This window comes from Osmerus eperlanus, chromosome 27, assembly GCF_963692335.1.
Source record: "Osmerus eperlanus chromosome 27, fOsmEpe2.1, whole genome shotgun sequence".
Classification (NCBI taxonomy): domain Eukaryota; kingdom Metazoa; phylum Chordata; class Actinopteri; order Osmeriformes; family Osmeridae; genus Osmerus; species Osmerus eperlanus.
This window is the reverse complement of record NC_085044.1, coordinates 8229515-8249333: the sequence shown is the minus strand read 5'-3', so window position 1 is coordinate 8249333 and position 19819 is coordinate 8229515. Positions and strand designations below refer to the sequence as shown.

At 44.1% G+C, this 19819-nt stretch overlaps 1 protein-coding gene across 1 annotated transcript; it reads left to right on the top strand.

Moving 5' to 3' along the window:
* The first annotated feature begins 1018 nt into the window (after positions 1 to 1018).
* On the top strand, positions 1019 to 3310 carry LOC134013578 (putative nuclease HARBI1). Its single transcript, XM_062453080.1, has 2 exons — positions 1019 to 1038; positions 2461 to 3310. Exons 1-2 carry the CDS (start codon positions 1019 to 1021, stop codon positions 3308 to 3310), a joined length of 870 nt encoding a protein of 289 aa, XP_062309064.1.
* Positions 3311 to 19819: the final 16509 nt, after the last annotated feature.

Here is a 19819-nt window from a genome sequence, read left to right as displayed (position 1 = left end):
ATAATAAAAACAAGAACTGAAACCACTGAACGAGACACAAGTGAAGACAATGACAGACACAGGGAAACACTGTGGAAACACTAGGGCAGGGCAACAACAGAACAGGGGGGCAAGTAAACATTATTCCTGCCCAAAGGTGGATGACTGAATGATACCAGACTCCATGTACTCTTTGAATTGTTGATATGTTGTGAGTATCGGCAGTCTCAGTGTAATGTCACATGTGTTGGCCTGTGGGAACACCCTTCTTATTCCAGTGTCGCCCTGATGCAGGAACTCAATGGTTGGGTCCTCGGAGAACCCCAGCGGGGGTATCCTGCTCGCCCCAGACACAAACACCAGTATTTGTGTCAGGCTGATGGCTGAGTCTCCCTCCAGAGAAACACAAAAACAACATTGGCAGGGGCCGGGCGGGCCGCAACCATACACTCCAGCGAAGGATGGGAGGGGCCGCAGCACAGGGCAGGGCGGACTGGGCGGCGAAGACCCAGCAGTAGGCTTCGCTGTCCAGCACGCCCCAGTAGGTCTACTCGTTGAACTGCTGCAGCCGCCCTGCGGCCTCGGAGGCAAACCGGACGTGGTAGGTGTAGAACCCGGAGCCCCCGAACCGCAGGGCGAGGTAGTCATCCAACTCCGCATGGCGCCCAGGGAACGAGGCGCAGATGACGTCCCGGTACAGGGAGAAAGCGTACGCGAACTCCGCAGGCATGAGCTCCCGGCGCTGGGCGGGGTGGCGGAACAAGACGGGGCCGCAGGGCCCGTCGATGGTACGGGGGGCGGAAACCTGGGAGGGGATGAGAAGGTCAGCCAGGTCAACATAATTACCCAGCAGGATGGTGGCCTGGAGGGCAGAAGACACGGGGGAAGGCAGGGAGGCAAAGGGGGCCACGGGGCGGACCGGCACGGGGCAGGGGGGTGCCAAGGAGGCGAGTAACGCCGCAAACAGGGCAGGAAGGTCAGCGAGGGCGGGACCCAGGAGGGAAACTCGTCATCGGACGGGTGGAGTTCCAGGACGTCCATGACCGCCGCAGAAACAAGGTCAGGAGGCGAAAAGCCAGAGCAGGGAGAAAGGGCGAGCCGGACCGCAGCGGAGCAGGAGCAGCAGACGGCAGTTGCAGGCAGTCGGCAGACAGGACAGCAACGGGATGCACGGAAAGACGAAGCAACGACAAACATGCTAGCACAAGGACCAGAGCAACGGAAGACACTTTATACAAACCTCGTAATTGATATGGGGAGTCTGGTCGCATTCTTCTGTGCTTTCGCTAGGCTGATGCGTATGAAGTTGATTGGAGTTGGTGCACATTCTTCCATGCTTTCGCTAGGCTGATGCAAGTTACTTGATTGGAGTAGAGGAGGAGTCTTGGTGCGCTGTCTTCCTCCCAAACTTTAGTTAGTTCATCTAACTCCCTTTCTGGAGGACGGCAGGGTTAAGGGAGGGTTTTTTGAGTAGAGGGGTAACTCTGGCCTGTTTGAAGGCAGAGGGGAAGGTGCCGGAAGGAAGAGAGGAGTTAAGGACATGGAGAAGAAAAGTTATGATTTAGAGATGGTTTGAAAGAGAGGAGAGGGGACAGGAGGTGGGGCGTTGAGAGAGAATGAGGTCAGAGATCTCTGCCTCGGACAGGGGAGAGAAAGATATTAGACATTTAGTTGGGTCAGTCATAGAGGGTGAGTGGGTAGGAAAGTTGGGCTCAGGGAACTGACTGCTAATGGCCGGGTTTCCCAGATTCGTTAAGAAGCTCTTAAGCGCTAAGAGCTTCTTAGGAGCGTTCTAAGAGAGCTGTGAAAGAAGGACGTGTTTCCCAGAGTCGTTCTTAGCTTAAGATCTTTCACTAAGAAGGAAATGTAAGATCAGCCTGACCCACTCTTAACAGCCTTCTTAGCGACCAAACGCTCACTGCAGCCGCATCAGGGAAAGTTATATCTGACACTCAAAGGAATACTAAAACCATGCGTGATGATAAATGTGCACCCACAGCTGCAGAACAAGAAAAATAATAGCATAAGAAGAAAAATAAAGATATAAAAATAAATAGTTGCCCATGTGTTCCTGTAGCACATAAATAAAATGAATCATCATTACTATCACTCATTACGTTGTCACACACATTCGGCATATGAGTTTACATTAGCTATAAAATCATCAACAACCCTGTGGTATTTCACAGATATCAGGGAAACTGACAGGTGTAATTGAACTCGGCTGGAACCTCATCAAGAGAGGCTCCACCTGCTAGTCTATATAAAGGCGTTGCTGAAGTCCACGCGTGTGAGACACCATGGCTGCAATACAGCATATTCTCGCTGCTAATCAACAGCGTCGCCGTGCGTGAAGCCAAACAGTTTATATAAATGCCTATGTGCGTCAGCACTTCTCCCCACTGAATGTGCTGTTGGACCGGGCTGTCCAGTCCAAGTACCGGCTTCCCCGTGTGGAGATCCAACGCCTCATCACGCTAGTGTCACCACACATCCGGAGGTGCAGCTCCTGGCCGCGCTGGGTTTTTACGCAGTGGGGAGCTTCCTGGAGGTGGTGGGGGACGGCACCGGCCTCAGCAAATCATCGGTTTCACGGAGTGTGGCAGCCATGACACCGATCCTCCTGCGCAATGCCCGGACACACATCCGAATGCCCACCACACAGGACGAGGTCCGCCAGGTCCACAGTGGATTTCATGCCATGGCTGGGATCCCCCGGGTAATTGGTGTCGTGGATGGCACACTGATCCCAATCCTTCCCTGGTGGATCTGTGCTGGATTGGGAGGAAACATTACGCTGCCATCAACACCCAGGTGGCAGTGGACCACGATGGCCTCATCACGGACATCGTTGCCAGGTGGCACACACAACAGCTTTGTGTGGGCCAACTCAGCTGTGGGGCAGAAGGCTGGCAGAGGAGAGTTCGGCAGGAGCATCTTCCTCGGGGACAGTGGCTACCCTCTCCGGAGTTACCTCGTGACACCGATGATCAACCCAGCAACACCACAGGAGGAGAGGTTCAATGAGGCCCACACACACACCAGGACCCACATTGAACGGGTGTTTGGCAGGTGGAAGTGTCGTTACCGGTGTATCCATCGTTCGTCGGGGGGGCTGCGCTTGTCACCTGTGAAATGTTGCCGCGGGATTGTTGTCACAGCCATGCTGCACAACATAGCAGTGTGCGTTGGAGCAGATGAGCCGCCTCCTGTGGATGAAGATGGGGAATCATCGGAAGACGAAGCCCCCAACCTCGCCCCCCGCGAATCCCGAGCAGCACTCCACCAAGCTGGTGTCCAGACCAGAGAGGAGCTTTTCAATTTCTTTTGATGTCTATCAGCCCCTACACCGTCACCACCAGTCACCAAGCACCGATATCAGCACCACCCTACTCCCAACAATAAACCCACTACCATCACACAACCCATATCAACTATCATGTATAGGGCTCAAGGCCGTAGCCATGGAGTCAACATTGGGGGGGGCGAATTATATTTATGATAATTTCGGACAGCGTGCGTGGTTGCCTGTCGTAGCACATTATATCAATATATTGGGGGGGACATTTTGACCAGATTTGAATATTGGGGGGGGATGTGTCCCCCCCAATATGTATTGATGATTACGGCCTTGATAGCTAGGAAATGACGCAAAATGATCCACACAACACATGGTTGAAAGGGAAAAGTAGTTTATTTAAAAAAAACAAAGGGAAACAAAAAGCAGTGGCACCGCTGTTTTACTGGGCGTCTGCATCACCTGCAATGAAGGGAGATTGATTAGTGAAATTGAACGGGATACATTGTGCAATGCGGAGGAATTTTTTTTTAATGCCCCTTACCTCCAACCTGGGGGAGGATTATTGGGACCGAGATGGAGGGACGGTTGAATTGCGCCTCGGCAAGTGCCAGCTGTCTCTGGTGCAGCTCCAACCTCTGGCGCTTTATCTGCACCATTTTTTCCTGGAGGGCAGTCTGTCTATCCCCCGTAGCACCACCAGTTTCTCCCTCTCGAGACGCACTAGCGTCTCGCTGCAGGTGCAGGTCGTTATGGGGGGCCGCCATCTTAAGCCTCCCCGCATGCGGACACCGGGCCCTGCTGGTTGGCGCTCGGTTGTGGGGGGTGGTCCTCTCCTGGGGACGTACATGTCGCCGCTCTGCTCCCAGATGGCTCCTCCTCCTCACTGTTTCCTGAGAGGCCCTCGTCCCCCAGAAGGTTGATGCCTCCACCAATGCCTTCAGAGGCCGTCTTTCCAATTATTGACAACACTTTTTCCTCGTCGGGAGTGAGGATTGTAGCACATAGTGCGCCACCACCCGTGCCCATGGTCTCTAGCCTCACCTTTGCACCTTTTTTTTTTTTGGCTTTGGAACTCCTGCCACTTTTTTCTTACAGCACCCCAGTCTCGCAGGCCACAGGGACTAGAGGGGGACCTCTTTTGGGCTATTGCCTGCCAAATTCGGTTCTTCAGTACTATGTTTTTTTTGCCCTTTATTCCCCCAAATAGGTCATCACGGTGCTGGCCGACCTCGTCCACCAATACGTCCATCTCCTCTGGGGTAAACGAGGGTGATCTCTTGCTACGTTTGCTGGTTGTTTTCTCCATTCTCACATGTGTGTGCCCAGCCACAGGGGGGTATATATGCGTTAATGGACTTGATTACTACTTGAATACACCTGTTAGCTGTGATCCCACATACACACGCGCACGCAGAGCCTAATTGCACCTGTGTGTGGGGACCACAGGGTATTGTGTGTGATTTCTGCGTTGATAAAGTGGTGGGTGATCGATTTGCCTGGCATCGATTGATTTAGTTTCAACACCACGGCGGTGGACAGGTCCCACTAACAGTGCGTTCACACTGCAGCGGAGCGGGCGGCGCGTGGCGTCGGCTTCCAATTCATTTTCAATGAAACCAGGCGTTGACGCTCGCGTAGGGCATTGTGGGAAGGCGAGCGGAGCGGAGCGTTGCAAGTTGGATTTTCTCAACTTTATGTAAATGAGGAGCGTGAAAACGCTAGCGTTGGCCAATCGGATTGTTTTCTTGTTTCTTGTAACGTAGCAACCTTTGGTCATGATAAACATTTCTAGGTTTCACAATTTCAAGATGGAGGAGAAACTTTTCGTATGTGTCTGCACACCCAGTTCTGTTCAGAACAAAGTTACTAATGTGACGAGCCTGAATTTAAAGATTACATTAAACTAATAATGCATGGTGCATGGTTGCCGATGTCGTCATTGTTCCTAGTGTGTTTTTATAGCCTACTTTTAAATTCAGTCTCGTCACATTACGTGACTGTTCTGTGCCACTGCTAGCCCAGCCTACAAACGACTGGTTGAGTGACCGGTGGCGTAACATGTATTCTACTGTAATCTTGCACTAGTAAAATCTTGCACTTACATAAATGTTGTGTAAAAGTGGTATTTTGATCGATATTGTGAGTACATGAACCCAAATCTGCACGCTTGGCCATGACTACAACAGTGACCTTAGAGAACTACAACTCTGTATTAACTTGTCTAACACGCCCCCGAGCGTGGTGTACTGTGGGAAGGCAAGCGATGCAGAGCGTTAAAAAACGCTGCAGTGTGAACGCACTGTAAGAGCTTCTTAAGAAGCTTCTTTGGCGGGATCTTAAGAAGGCAGTTAAGAACGCGCCTGGGAAACACCCCTATCTTAGTGCTCCTTCTTAGCCGACCCCTTCTTAAGAGACCTTCTTAAGTCCTTAAGAACGATCGAATCTGGGAAACCCGGCCAATGTCGGCAACTTTTTTCTCAAAGAAGGAGGAGAAGTCGCCTGCCATTCTTCCCAAATGGGCAAAGTAAATTTGGAACATGTGAGACCCTTAGTCATGACATATTAGACTATCAAGAGGAAGCTGTATTTGATGAAGATATCACAGTTGGGGAACTATACATAGCACTAGGAATGGGAGTGTTAAGATTCTACCTGTGTACTAAGAGCCTGACAGATGAAGATGAAGGAGGATATGATGGGGAAAAATCTGATGTAAACAATGATGTACAACTGATAGACACACATGAAGAAAATGAGCAAGTTACTCAAACTGTTGTCATCCTGTCACCAGATTGTAAGGAAGTTGATGCGACTGCATTATCAGACACATCTGAAGTGATGTTAGAAAAAAACAAAAACAAAAATTTAAAGGCCTCCTTCTAAAAATGGCACACAAGCAGTTAATCCAAAAACCAACATATGCAGGCGAAAAAAAAAAATTATTAGTTGCTAGCCACTTCCTAAAAGAAGCATTTGTGAGGCCACAAGAAGTACTCCAAATGTATGCGAATAAAAAGCCAACAACAAGAAAGCTTTTGAAGTTGCTGCAAGCATCTCCTAAAACTCAAGCAGAAAACCAGAGCTACCGTTTCCTGCAACAGTACATCCGAGGACTGGATGATGCAGGACTTAGAAGGATGTTAAGGTTTGTCACAGGGTCAGATATTATTCGTGTTAAGAAGGTTGAGATCCTGTTCACATTAGTGGACGGACTGGCACGGCGACCAGTCGCGGATACCTGTGGGCCAACTCTGGAACTGCTTTGGACATACACTTCCTACCCAGAACTACGTACTGAACTGGGCTGAGCTGAAAGCTCCTACACGTTGAGCATACAGTAGCTCAGGTCAGTAAAAAGTTCATCTTTCTGGTACCAAGCCATACAATAAATAGCATTTTTAGTTCAACATGTGCAATAAGTACATGAGTTATACGTTAAAGCCATTGTTACTCTAAAAAATAAAAGAGTAAAATTGGGAGGGAACATGTAATTGTATTTCCTTCTTCTCAATTCGAATAAAACAGAGATTCACATTTTCGGTCCTAAAAAATACAGAAATTATTTATCCAATCTGACCTTAGACTTAGATGGCGTCAAAGTCTCTCAAAGCCAGCTGGTAAAAAATCTAGGAGTCACAATGGACCCAGACCTTTCGTTTGAGTACCATATTAACCCTTGTGTTATCTTCGGGTCGTTCTGACCCATCAGCCGTGTGACCCACCGTCGTATTGCGACAACTTTACCGCATACAAAAACAAAGTGAAGCATTTTCTTTTAACCGTTGGGCTGTCTCAGACCCCCCACATTGCGAAGGTTAAAAGAAAATTATTTTTATTTGTTTTTGTATTGGGTAAAATTGGGTAAACACAACGATGGTTCGTTATGAACCTTTGGGTCATGTGACCCGAAGGCAGCACGAGGGTTAAGCAAATTACCAGAACTGCATTTTTCAATCTACGTAACATAGCCAAAATACGGAAATTCTTCTCAAAGGATGATGCTGAAAAACTAATACATGCATTTGTTACATCCCGACTGGACTACTGCAGTGTTGTTCTCTGGCCTCCAAATCACCTACTTAAAAAATTTACAGCGGGTGCAAAATGCTGCTGCTAGACTATTGACTAGAACCAGAAAGTTTGATCACATAACATCTACTCTCATCTCTTTACACTGGCTCCCTATCCAAGCCAGAGCTGATTTCAAAGTTCTACTACTAACCTACAAATCTTAGGTAAGGCACCACCTTACCTCTCTGGTCTCCTTGCACCCTATTGCCCCGCAAGGACACTTGGATCTCAAGATGCCAGCTATCTGGTGGTTCCCAAAATTAAGAAAAAAACAGCTGGAGGCAGGGCGTTCTCATATAGAACACCTCTTCTCTAGAACAAATTACCTGTCTCAATTAAGGAGGCTGATACTGTTTTGACATTGAAAATTAGGTTAAAAACGTTCTTGTTTAGTCAATTCTATGACTTAAGTGTAAGTGTGTGTATGTACTGTAATAAATGTAGGTTCGTTCGTGAAGCAGGAAGTTACTGCTAAGTATTGTATGTCAGCCTGGAAGAACACAGGTACAAGGGTGGTAACAATATAAAGGTCTTTATTAGGTACAATGGTTCTCTAAAATTCATAAGCCTGGGAGGAATACTCCAGGGCACCGCACAGGCTACACAGGCATTTAAGGAAGTTGGGCTCTCCCTAGACCACCCTCCCCAACTCGGTGAAAGCATGGCACCCTCAAGCTGGGCAAAACCCCCAGTAGACACCCCAACGCCACTGCACTCTGGCACTCACTCGAAAACACACCTACGTCACACGTGTATAGGGGAGACCCAACTACACCCTGTTCTCTCCCACCGCCAGGTAATTTAATAAAGCTAACTAAAAGTGGACAGGACAACAGTCAATAGAAATATACTTAGCTCGCCGCTTGGCGAGACCCTCCCCCGGGGTCTAAGCTTGGGACGTCGTCCACTTCCCGGGGAGAACGTTGGCTGGACGCGTTGTCGGCTTCTCGGCTTAAGTAGTTGCGGTCAAGTCGTCAATTAACAACGGAGCGCTCTCCTACTTCCCCCGCCCTATAGCTTCTACAGGAGGCAAACTATTCCTCCCCTCCTGCCACAGGAACCCTGACCCCTCTCGCTCACTAACTTCGTCGCCGGCAGTCCTGGTGACTGCGAACACTCACCACCCGTCTCAGAATGCTCCACTCCGACCAGCCTTCTCTGCCTCGGCCCAGTCCCCCTTTTAACCCCTCCTCTATCCCCCCTATAATCAGCCACACCTGCACCCACTAATTAAATGGGCCCCCAGCTCATTTCCATTACACTACTGTTTGAATCGCGATTCCATCTTCTACTGCCGGTAACGTTGTAGACAGGGTTCTAAATTAACACCCGCCAAATGCGGGTTAAAATTCATTTTGGCGGGTGTTAATAAAAACTCACTAGCCAGTTTGGCCGGTGATACATGAGGCATTAGATGAATGATACATAAGGCTCTGTTCTCGGCATGGTTCTCGGTCATTTATCGCCCTGGCAGTACTTCCTAAGTTTCCCATGAACACTGTGCCGTAATGCTACGTGATAACGTTTTATACGCCCATTGGCTGCGTGCAGTTGAAGTGAAACCGGCGCGAGAAACCGTGGAAACGAACGGAGCGTCCACCAGAAAACACAAGGAAGAAGTCAAACGAAGCATAGCGGATCATAGGAGGTAATAAGAGCTAGCTAGAGTAGTAAAGTAAAGTAAAAAGTTAACTTAATGCGGAGGTGGTTAGGACAAACTTCTGGGGGCGATAGCACTAGAGAAACGAAGAAAAGAAAATGTAATGCCAAATGGCTGACGGGTCGGGAATGGCTTGTGTTTGACAATGAAAATGTTGTCATGTTTTGTAAGGATTGCCGCATGTAGTCTACGCATAAGAAAAATTATGTTGCTTACTGACACAGTCTAGTGTAATGTAAATACATTGTTCTTAATAAAGAGTATATTAGGTCAGTTTAATTAATGCCTGCTTAGGACAAAACGTTACTGTAAATGCATGGGCAGGAGTCAATCTCATCATGACATCAAATAAATCATTAAATACTAAAACGAGGGATCTGAATTTGGTTCTTCAGCTATCCCTAGACTCTGTTGCCCCTCTCAAACCAAGGAAAAGAAAGGACAAGAAACTGGCTCCATGGTATTCAGAGGAAACCAGCACTCTTAAGAGGCTCACTAGAAAACTAGAACATAAGTGGCGTACCACTAAATTTGAGGTTTTCCGCCTGGCCTGGAAGGACAGCCTAATGGAGTACAAGCAAGTCCTCATTAGGTCCAGATCAGATTATTTCTCTAGGTTGATTAGTAAGAACAAACACAACACTAAGTTCCTATTTGACACTGTTGCAAATCTCACTAAGAAAAGTACACTCTGTGTTAGTTCAGATTTCTCTCCCAATGATTTCTTAGATTTCTTTGACCAAAAATGTATGCAATAAGGGACAAACTACAGACTAGTCCTGGAGGAGTGGCCATCAACACTGAACTTTCCCCTATACCAAGCATGCTGCATGTTGAGGCTCTCACTCACTTTAACCCTATTTCTATGGAAGCGTTCATCGAGCTGATAGACTCCTCGAAACCCACTAGCTGCCTTCTCGATCCTCTCCCTGCCAAACTCTGTAGGGAACTTCTCCCTATTATTGGACCACCCATGCTTAGTATTATTAATGAATCTATTGTAATTGGCCAAGTCCCCAACGATTTCAAACAAGCTATTATTAAGCCCCTTCTTAAAAAAACAAACCTGGATCCAGGCTGTCTTAGCAACTACAGGCCAATTTCAAATTTGTCGTTTATCTCCAAAATTTTTGAGAAGGCTGTGGCACAACAGCTCACTGAGCACCTTTCCTCAAATCAGCTTTATGAACCTCTCCAGTCAGGATTTCGCACTGAAACTGCATTAGCCAAGGTAGTCAATGATCTACTGTTAGCCTCTGAGGGTTAGGGTTCTTTCTCTGTCCTGGTGCTTCTAGACCTAAGTGCAGCTTTTGACACGGTGGATCATGAGATTCTCGTGGAACGTATGGAGAACTATGTTGGGATTTCTGGTACATCACTTCAGTGGTTTAGATCGTATCTATCCGATAGATCACAATATGTCCACTATGATGGCTGCTCATCCAGGAGCTCCACTGTAAAATATGGAGTACCACAGGGTTCAGTTCTAGGCCCTCTGTTATTTTCTCTCTATATGCTGCCTTTAGGAAACATAATTAGAAGCTCTAGAAATGTTCACTGTTATGCAGATGATACTCAGCTATATATGTCTATAAAGTCTGGAGAATTTCCACATGCTATGGAAAAATGTGTTTCTAGGTTGAGAGCTTGGATGACTGCAAATTTCCTTCTTCTAAATTCGGATAAAACCGAGGTTCAAATTTTCGGTCCTAAAAAATATAGAAATAATTTTTCCAATCTGACCTTAGACCTAGACGGCGTCAAAGTCTCTCAAAACCAGCTAGTAAAAAATTTAGGAGTCACAATGGACCCAGACCTTTCGTTTGAGTACCATATTAAGCAAATTACTAGAACTGCATTTTTCCATCTACGTAATATTGCCAAAATACGAAAATTTCTCTCAAAGGATGATGCCGAAAAACTAATACATGCATTTGTTACGTCCCGATTGGACTACTGCAATGTGTTGTTCTCTGGCCTCCCAATTACCCACCTAAAAAATTTACAGCGGGTGCAAAATGCTGCTGCTAGACTATTGACTAGAACAAGAAAGTTTGATCACATAACATCTACTCTTGTCTCTCTACACTGGCTCCCTATCCAAGCCAGAGCTGACTTCAAAGTTCTACTACTAACCTACAAATCTCTGCATGGATTGGCACCACTGTACCTCTTCGGTCTCCTTGCACCCTATTGCCCCGCAAGGACACTTAGATCTCAAGATGCCGGCTATCTGGTGGTTCCCAAAATTAGGAAAAAAACAGCTGGAGGTAGGGCGTTCTCATATAGAGCGCCTCTTCTCTGGAATAAACTACCCGTCTCAATTAGGGAGTCTGATACTGTTTCGACGTTTAAAATTAGGTTAAAAACGTTATTGTTTAGTCAATTCTACGACTGTTAAAGGTAAGTATGTTACTAGTTGGAGGCAACGGGGGACGGGTTGTTTCCATCCTTATTCTTTAAGTATAACTTATTTTAGAGTTCTCTTCCCCTGGAACAGATTTCATGTTCCAAATGAGGGGGGCTGTCGCTGTCTTGGTGTGTGGGGTTGCATCAAATTCCCCTTTTTTGCTCTGTTAAATTGCTGCACCAGTCCACACTTGACCGGTGGGGATCTCATTCTATTATGACTGTAACTGTTAGCTGCTCCTGGCATTCTCTAATCCCTGCTCTCCTCTCTCTGTCCCCCCCCACACACATCCCTTGTGGTGTGGGGGGTTTGAGTTGTCAGCACCTGCCTGGTCGTCGGTCAGCCAACGCTGGACCTGGTCGCGAGTCTCCCGGTCCTGTCCTACATCTATAAAGTTGAATAATGGATTTTGGTGTTTTAAAAACCCATCGACACTGTATGACTATGTTTAGCCTGTGTTCTGCTCCTCTCTCCCACCAACCGTCTCTGGAGGAGGGGATCCCTCTCTGAATTGCTCCTCCCAAGGTTTCTTCAATTTTTTTTTTCTCCTGTTGAGAGTTTTTTGGGAGTTTTTCCTTGTCTTCCTTGAGGGTTTAGGTTGGTTGAGGGGCAGTTCTATGGGCATATGTGAAGCCCTCTGTGACATGCTTGCGTGTAAAAAGGGCTATACAAATAAATTTGATTTGATGACGCGAATGGATGTTTTAGCCATTTACAATAAATCGTGTCCTTACTTAGTCAAGTGTTGGTGATTTCACATACCCTTGCATCACACTTCTGTGCTTCATTTTACTTCATTTTCTGTGTTTTTCATGCCAACAATGTTAATAAAATGATCAAATGCATTCAGTGAAACTCATAATTGTTCTTATTTTCACCGGAAAGAATTTGGCTACACTTTTGGGGACACACATCTTTGTAATATTGTAATGGCTGCTCTACGTAATGTTATTACAATTAACTGGAAATAAATGCACAGTTGCACTTTTCAAACTGAAGAATGAGTCATTTTTGGTCTGTCAGAAAATTGGAGGGGAGGCATGAAGCATGAAATCATATTAAGAGTCAATGCCACTCTCTTGTTCTCTATATAAGAAAATAAAGTTACTTGATCTCTAAATTAGTTTATTTATTACAAAATATGTTGTCATTTATTTGTGTAACCCAGGTTAAAAAATAAATATAATTTAGTTAAAACTTACTTGAGTAAAATTTATATTAGTTACTAAATCTATGATTTTATCTGATTAAAATGTTAAAAAGGTATCCTGGTACTTTAAGATACTATGGTTGTATCAGCCAATCAGAATGGCTGTAGCTCTTCCTGTGGCGGGAAGAAACGTAGGTTGCAGAGATGAGAGCTCGAAGAATGATGTTAGCAAGACTGAGCCAGTGAGCGAAACAAGAATAGAAAAACTAAAGTGTTTTATGTTACATTCTGTCTACACAGGTAGACTGTGGTTTATTTGTTGCTATTTCATAAGTTGACCGAGGAGTAAATGTTCGAATGCTTGAAGCTACGTTTCATGCAAGCAGACGGCAAAGATGGTGAGCCTCCCATGAAGAAAATCTACAACGGACAATAATCTTGCATCCGTGAGTCACCAGCGTGTTGAACTCATTCATCCCGGTTGCGGTAGGACAAGTCTGCATAAATGTGCTTGATCTGAGTGGAGTTACTGGACTTGGGATTTCGGTAAGCGTGGACTCCAGCGGACTCACTGCTAGTCGTCAACTTTCCTTCTGCGTCACATCAAGCAGAACTAGAGAGGGTACAATTTCTGGGGAAATTGTAGGGTGTGCTTGCTTGCGTCGGTTGGACAGGGGTCCGTTTTTTAATGACATTTTTACAACTGGTATTTCTGTATTTTATATAAAAATGCATACTTATTATTTATAAAGATTACATAGATTTAAAAGCATTTTTTTTTTGGTGCTCATTTACAACTGAAAATACGAGTGAAGTGTAGAATGAAATAGATGTCTTCTCATTTCCCCTGCAAGAGGCAGCCTCATCGTTGAATCAAAACGAATAAATTTGGCAGACCTGTGTACAAATTGACCTAATCTCTAAGACTTAAACGTCCTTTTAAGTTTTCCCTTCTCGTGATATTTTCAGGCATTTAGCCTACTCATATTGCATTCATTCATTAATAAAGAACCCCCTTTGAAAATTATTCTACGACGTTACCGGCAGTAGAAGATGGAATCGCGATTCAAACAGTACCATCTGCTAACTGAAAATATGCCCCCAAAAACGTAAATAAGCTTGACATTTATTTAGTGGAAAATCGCTCATTCATAAAAAGCTCAGTGGTAGCGATCATTGTCAGTAACAACGCAAAATGCGATATAGCCCTGTGTGGAGAAGCTGCCCCGGTAAATTGTACTACTACGGTACAGTACTAGACTACTGCTGTGTTCGTCTCGGTAGCGATTGCGTTGGTTGAATTGGATTTAACGTTCCGTTGTACGGTTTAAGCTGAAATTAATTATTTTCATGAACAGATTGACAAAGTTTAGGCTGTGGCAATGAAGTTCAAGTTAATAGTTAGATAGACTTTTGATTTAAGTAAGGGGAGTGCCGAACATGTTCTGTCGCCGTTTGACTTCCTACAGCTGTGTAGATGTTTTTGTAGTGTCTCGCGTAGGCTACAGCGTTGCAGTGATACACTGGATTGAAACCACAGGTAATGATAATTTCACTCACAAATCGTTTACTTGTAATCTAATGTCATAATAAATCCTACAACGAAAATGTATATGTGAGGAATGTTTATTTTAACGATTGAAAACAGATAACGCTACATCATAGACCACTGTAGTATGTGTTGCCCGGGCAACACAGGCTAATGTCATGATGCTAATACTTCAGTGAAATAGTAGACTACTGTTTCCGAAAGTAGATGTACTTCCTTAATAATATCAGCTTATACTGTACATTACACATCACAATTGTGTGTCATATCACAAAGTAAAATGAGTAAATAGTTATCACCCTGGCCTCTCTGCTTGTGGCGTTTCTGCAGCTGCCTTGCAGTAAAGCTATAGTTAGCCTAGCTATCCCCCAAGTTAACAGATGCGAAACGAATGTTCTGCCAAAGGTAGTCACGCGTGTTTTCGTGACGTTAGTAACGTCAGTGACTGTGGCTAGCAAATTAGCCACCGTTAGCTTCACTTTTCGCCACAAAAACTTAACTTCAGCCTAAACCATGCAACGGAACGTAAATTCCAATACAAGCAACTCAATCGCTACCAAGACGAAACTTTTGACACCTACGTTGTCTATGTAGGCCAAATATTGACTGAGTTTTAGGGGGGCGAAAATAAACAATAAATAATAAATAAATATATATGTGAGAGAACAAAGGTTGTGCTCTTGCCGAAGGCTTGAGCACACCCAATTAACGCTAGCATTGGACTGCCCAACGTAATCGCTAGCAGCGGTTGCAATTGATGAAATTGCTATCTTTCTTTTCTTTCCTACTTATTCTTTTCTCCTTGATATCTTTCAGTCTTTTCTACTCCCTCTTATCCTTATTTTCTCACTCTCCTCTCTTCCTTTGCGTCTGTTCAGGCAGGAACACAAGAGAGAAATTAGCACTTATTATAAAATACTTGATGCAGCCTAGCTTGTGAAAAAAAACACATTTAATTATGTCTGCCTTTACGTTTCAGACAAAACAAACCTGCTGTCGCAACTTGACATCAAACGTGTTTCCCTGCCACCCTCCCTTCACCCCCTCGACTACAGATCACGTCACACAGGAAAGGAGGGGGACAGGCAGGGTTTGCTAGCCCCCATCCCTTCCTCCCCTCGACTGCAGATCATGTCACACATGATCGTGTATTTTCATTGGCTAGACAAAGTAGTGTTAAGCTAGCGTTGAAATACAATCATATGCTAACCCAAAGTAGCAGTACGATGACAACACAGACACACTTGTCAGAGTAAAGACCGTCGCCCGAGTGTCGCCGAGTGGTCTTTCGGCCAAAGTAACTTTCCTATATTATTTAGACTTGTAAACGTCCATATATGTTCATGAAATTTTACACGTAGATTGTTTGGTATGCCTAAAATAATACTACTTACACTTTGCTGGCAAACTACTATTGTCCAAACCCCGTTCGGGGGTAGTTTAATAGGAAAATAACGAGATCCTAAGATAGTTCTAACTAAATTGAAATAAGAGTTTAGGACTATTTGAGATTAAAATTAGAACCTAAAACTGAGTTAACTCAAGATAATAGATGTTGAATGGCAAATTAAAGATAAACTTTAATTTAACTTAAGATAAAAGTTATCCTTGAAACCAACTAGGTTGTCAAACTAAGACAACAAAATAATATTTCAATTATTTTTGTTCATTCCAAAAAGGTTGAAACTTGAATAGATCGCATTTAAATGCAAGATTGTGTCAATGTTTTGTAAATTGGGTATGTAAACTATTATTTGGTACCATTTACTAATTCTATCTTCTTCTAAATTCTTTCTACTCTTTGATATAAACAAGCCGGCATTTAAACGTACTTCTCTTGGTGTTATTATTATGTAACTACCAACTGCTCCTCCTAACCTAGAGCCTGGTCCAAACTTACTTATCTATTACTTGTAATAAGTGCTACATTTTCATTTTAGCAGTTCACAAACATCAATAAGTGAGGCTGTTAGTAGTTTCACTGTATATTGTCATCCCACATTGAACATTTAAAACCAATCCGCATTGGAAACGCAAGTGTTGACAAATGTATTTCAATCAGGAGAGACCTGGGATGAGTGAACGATGTTTATTACAGAATAATAAATGTACTATGGTGTTTGGAGCTTGAACCCCACGGGGAATTATATAGATCAACGGGCGCCTGCCCAACGCCCGAAGAAGAATCCCCCACGGAGTCCAGACACTGGTGGCGGTGGCAGCAGCCGACGACCAATCGAGCCGAAGACTGAGACAGGAACCTGGTGGCGACGGGGTAGTGTAGGGTCGCGCACTTGATAGCATGAACAAACTACACAGGGAGAGAATCATATTTAAAGGCACGGATCATGTGACGCCATTAATTGATAGGCGGGAGCGCTCATCGACCTGAACCCCAGTGACCGCCCGACCAGAGAACGGGGGAAGGAGTAGTGTACACTACGATTAAGCCCACACAGCAAAATCGCTAGTGTTAAATCAACTCTGAGAGTGTCAAATTTAACACCCAGAAAGTGTGCATATGCATCCACTATTTTGGGTGTTAAAGTAACACTTTTGAAAGTGTTAATGATTTTACACTCACACAGTGTTAATTCAACACTAAAACGAGTTGAAAATCAACACTGGCCAACACTGAGTAGTGTTATTAATACTCTACACTAGTGTCAGTGTTAAAAAATCAAAACTGGCCAACACCGAGTAGTGTTAATAATACTCTACACTAGTGTCAGTGTTATAGAATCCACACTGCCAGACTACACTGAGCAGTGTTAATATTACACTAGAAACTACACTGGACTCCAATTTATCAACACTTACAGGTGTAAAAAAAAAAAATAACACTGAGGGTGTAGAATGTTGTGGACCCACCCACCCTCCTCCCCAGCCAAAACCACAATACAAAAGGCAATACAAGAAGTAATTTCACAAAATATTGTGTATTGAAAGCACAGGTACAGGCACAAATGCAAAACGGTCTTAAATACAAGTACAGCATGGAGTCACACAAAAACAGAGTATGGGACAATAAACATTTGGTCGTCAGAATCACTTGAAAATTGCCTGTCATACGGCCTGTAGTACATCAGATCATCTACACACAGCAGCGCAAAGACATTGTTTTTCTCCTCAATGCTAAATGCATTTAAGTGATCATCAAAATACATTGTTGAGACAGCACAAGTTAGAAGATAAGCACTGTCATCTTTAACAATAACACTGACAATCCTGTTAAACAAAGGCATCTCATTTTCAACAACAGAACATACATACATCCCAGGCTGATACTCTGTGCCATAGCTTTTGACCCAGGAAGTTGTGGAAACACATGACAAATCGAAAGTTTCATTCAGCGCCTCACTGCCCTCCAAACTGCTGACCAAGACTTCAGTAATGGGGCCGAATTGGAATCTTTTAAAATAAAAACCTTCAAAATGAAAAGGCAGTTGATTCTGATGTCTCTTTGCCAGTGTTTTTGTGATGTTTTTAAAGTTCTTCACAGACCTTTTAAAAAAGTTGTGCTTGCCTTCAAACCTCATGCACCACATGTGTAATAGTGGCCCAATCTTTCTAATACACCTTGGGTAATGTATCATGTGGTGGTGCTTTGGAAGCAGATTTCGCTCTGGAAACACAGATTTAAAAAGCTTGTGATGATCGAAAATCAGATGTTTCAAATAGCAAGTCATACCATGGGTTACAATAGGTGAAAAGACAATGTTGACGATTTGTATTAAGAGGAGCAGCAAGTTCCAGCAGCTATCATTCCTCCCAACTAAATCTCCAAACATCAATGGGGTATTGCGCAAGAGGCACCATGACTGAACAGCACTAAGGCCAAGATTGTTGCTATCATCGTCCAATTTTACCCCACTTGGCCTGTTTTTTCTCTGTGTAAATCCATAGTTAAAGCTCATGATTCTTTCTGACAATGAGTTTACAGATATCGAGTTCTTTATCAAGTACTGAAACACAAGCTTCAACTCGTACTGCACCACTCCTTCCAGTAGATCATGCATTATATCTACAGCGTAGTTGTCTGAAGTATGGAACAGCTTGAGGGAATTGAGAGGACATGCTTTTTTCACACCAAATGTTGAGGCCAAAGCTGGATTTTGTTGTACGGCAGCACAGTGTTCTGAATGAAGGGCTTTAGAACGTAGAGTTAACCTGTTTACGCTCCTGTTTCGCCCGCGAGACAAAAATGCTGCCTCCCCCTTCCTCAGTTACGACGCACTAAATTCTAAAAAATATATTTTTTAGACGCTACACATGTTATACATCGTTGGAAAGCTACGATTCTTGTGCTTCCATTGAAATAAACCAATTCAAGATCAAGTCGCAATAGCAAGCAAAGTCAACGTCTTTTTCCGGTGAACATTCCTTCAACAATGCCAAAGAAAAAAGTTGTACTCACCCTAAGTTGTTCAAATAGGTCCAGGTGTGCAAATCATGCCATCAAAACTTGATCTGCGTAAGTCCCAAGGGTTCAAAGTATCTAACCATGTAAAGTAATTCGTCCAAATACAATGTTTTACGTTCATGAATAGCCATTATCCTTTGTTTCATTATGCAAGTTAGCCGACGGAAGAAACAACTTGTTCACATAAAAGTGTTATTTTCTCCGATTTATCAACGGAGTATTTACAAAATGAAGGTCTCAAAATGTCCGTTGAACCCTCCCCTTTTGATTGACACCTTGTTCGACCCAATAGGAGCTTCCATGCCCCGTTGACAGCCCTCTAAAGCCAACTAGGTCTGTGCGTCCTGCCCCCCCCCCGCCCCCCCCCCCCCACACTCGTTCTAAACAAATTTCTCGAACTGGCTTCGACTGGCTCTGAAATTAGCTCGTTAGCCTTGTAGCTGACAGCTAGCTGAAAATGCCAATACCTCATTTGTATGCGTCTGTGGAGCCTTCAAAATAACAGTCGATTGCGCAATATGGTTGACAGAATCAGTGTTCTTTGTGCGCCAATCCTTGGAATCAGATAAAGCACTCCAATGTGTTCATGCTTCAGTTTTTGTGTTTCAGTATTACTAATTAGGGATTTAGCTATTATATATGATATTTCTAAGTACCAGAGATGGGCCAGAGATAACAATTATGAAAAATAATACCTTTTTATTTGACCTTGACCTTGGTTACAAAGGGTCATTTTGGAGTCTCCAAAAGACCCTTTTAGAAAATTCCTGGATGTACTCTTATAAAAACATGTGTCAAATATGAATATATTGTGGTATTATGTTTGACTTTTGATTTGAATTGGGTAAGGCTTCAACCTGTGGTCCAATTTAGTCTTCCAGATAATACCTACCACCTCTAGGCCTCTTCAGGCCTCTGTTTTCAAAACAAAATCTAGGCGGAAATAGAAATTTTCACTTTCCTTGTGTTCAAGCTTCTATTACTCAACACTAGAAGGACTGACAGGGGTCCTGACAACAGGGGACATAACTTCAGAGTGTCAGCTTTCAAAAGAGATCATTTACATGCATGTACTCCAAATGGTTCAAGAACAGCTTCCAATTTACTTTGGGTATGCTGTTTAGGCGTTTTCAGGCAAATTTAACAGGAACATGAAAAGGTTAAACCTGGATGATCTTCACTGAAAACTGATTGCATCTCTCCCTTTTCAGTTAAACAAAAGCGACAACAGTACTTTGCACTAAACGATTCGACCAAACCAAAAAGGCCGTTTATA

Coding starts and splice junctions, on each gene's coding strand:
- LOC134013578 (XM_062453080.1), top strand. CDS start 1,019: ATGACCGCCGCAGAAACAAG. Junction 1,039..2,460: donor ATGACCGCCGCAGAAACAAG/GTCAGGAGGCGA, acceptor TCATCACGCTAG/TGTCACCACACATCCGGAGG.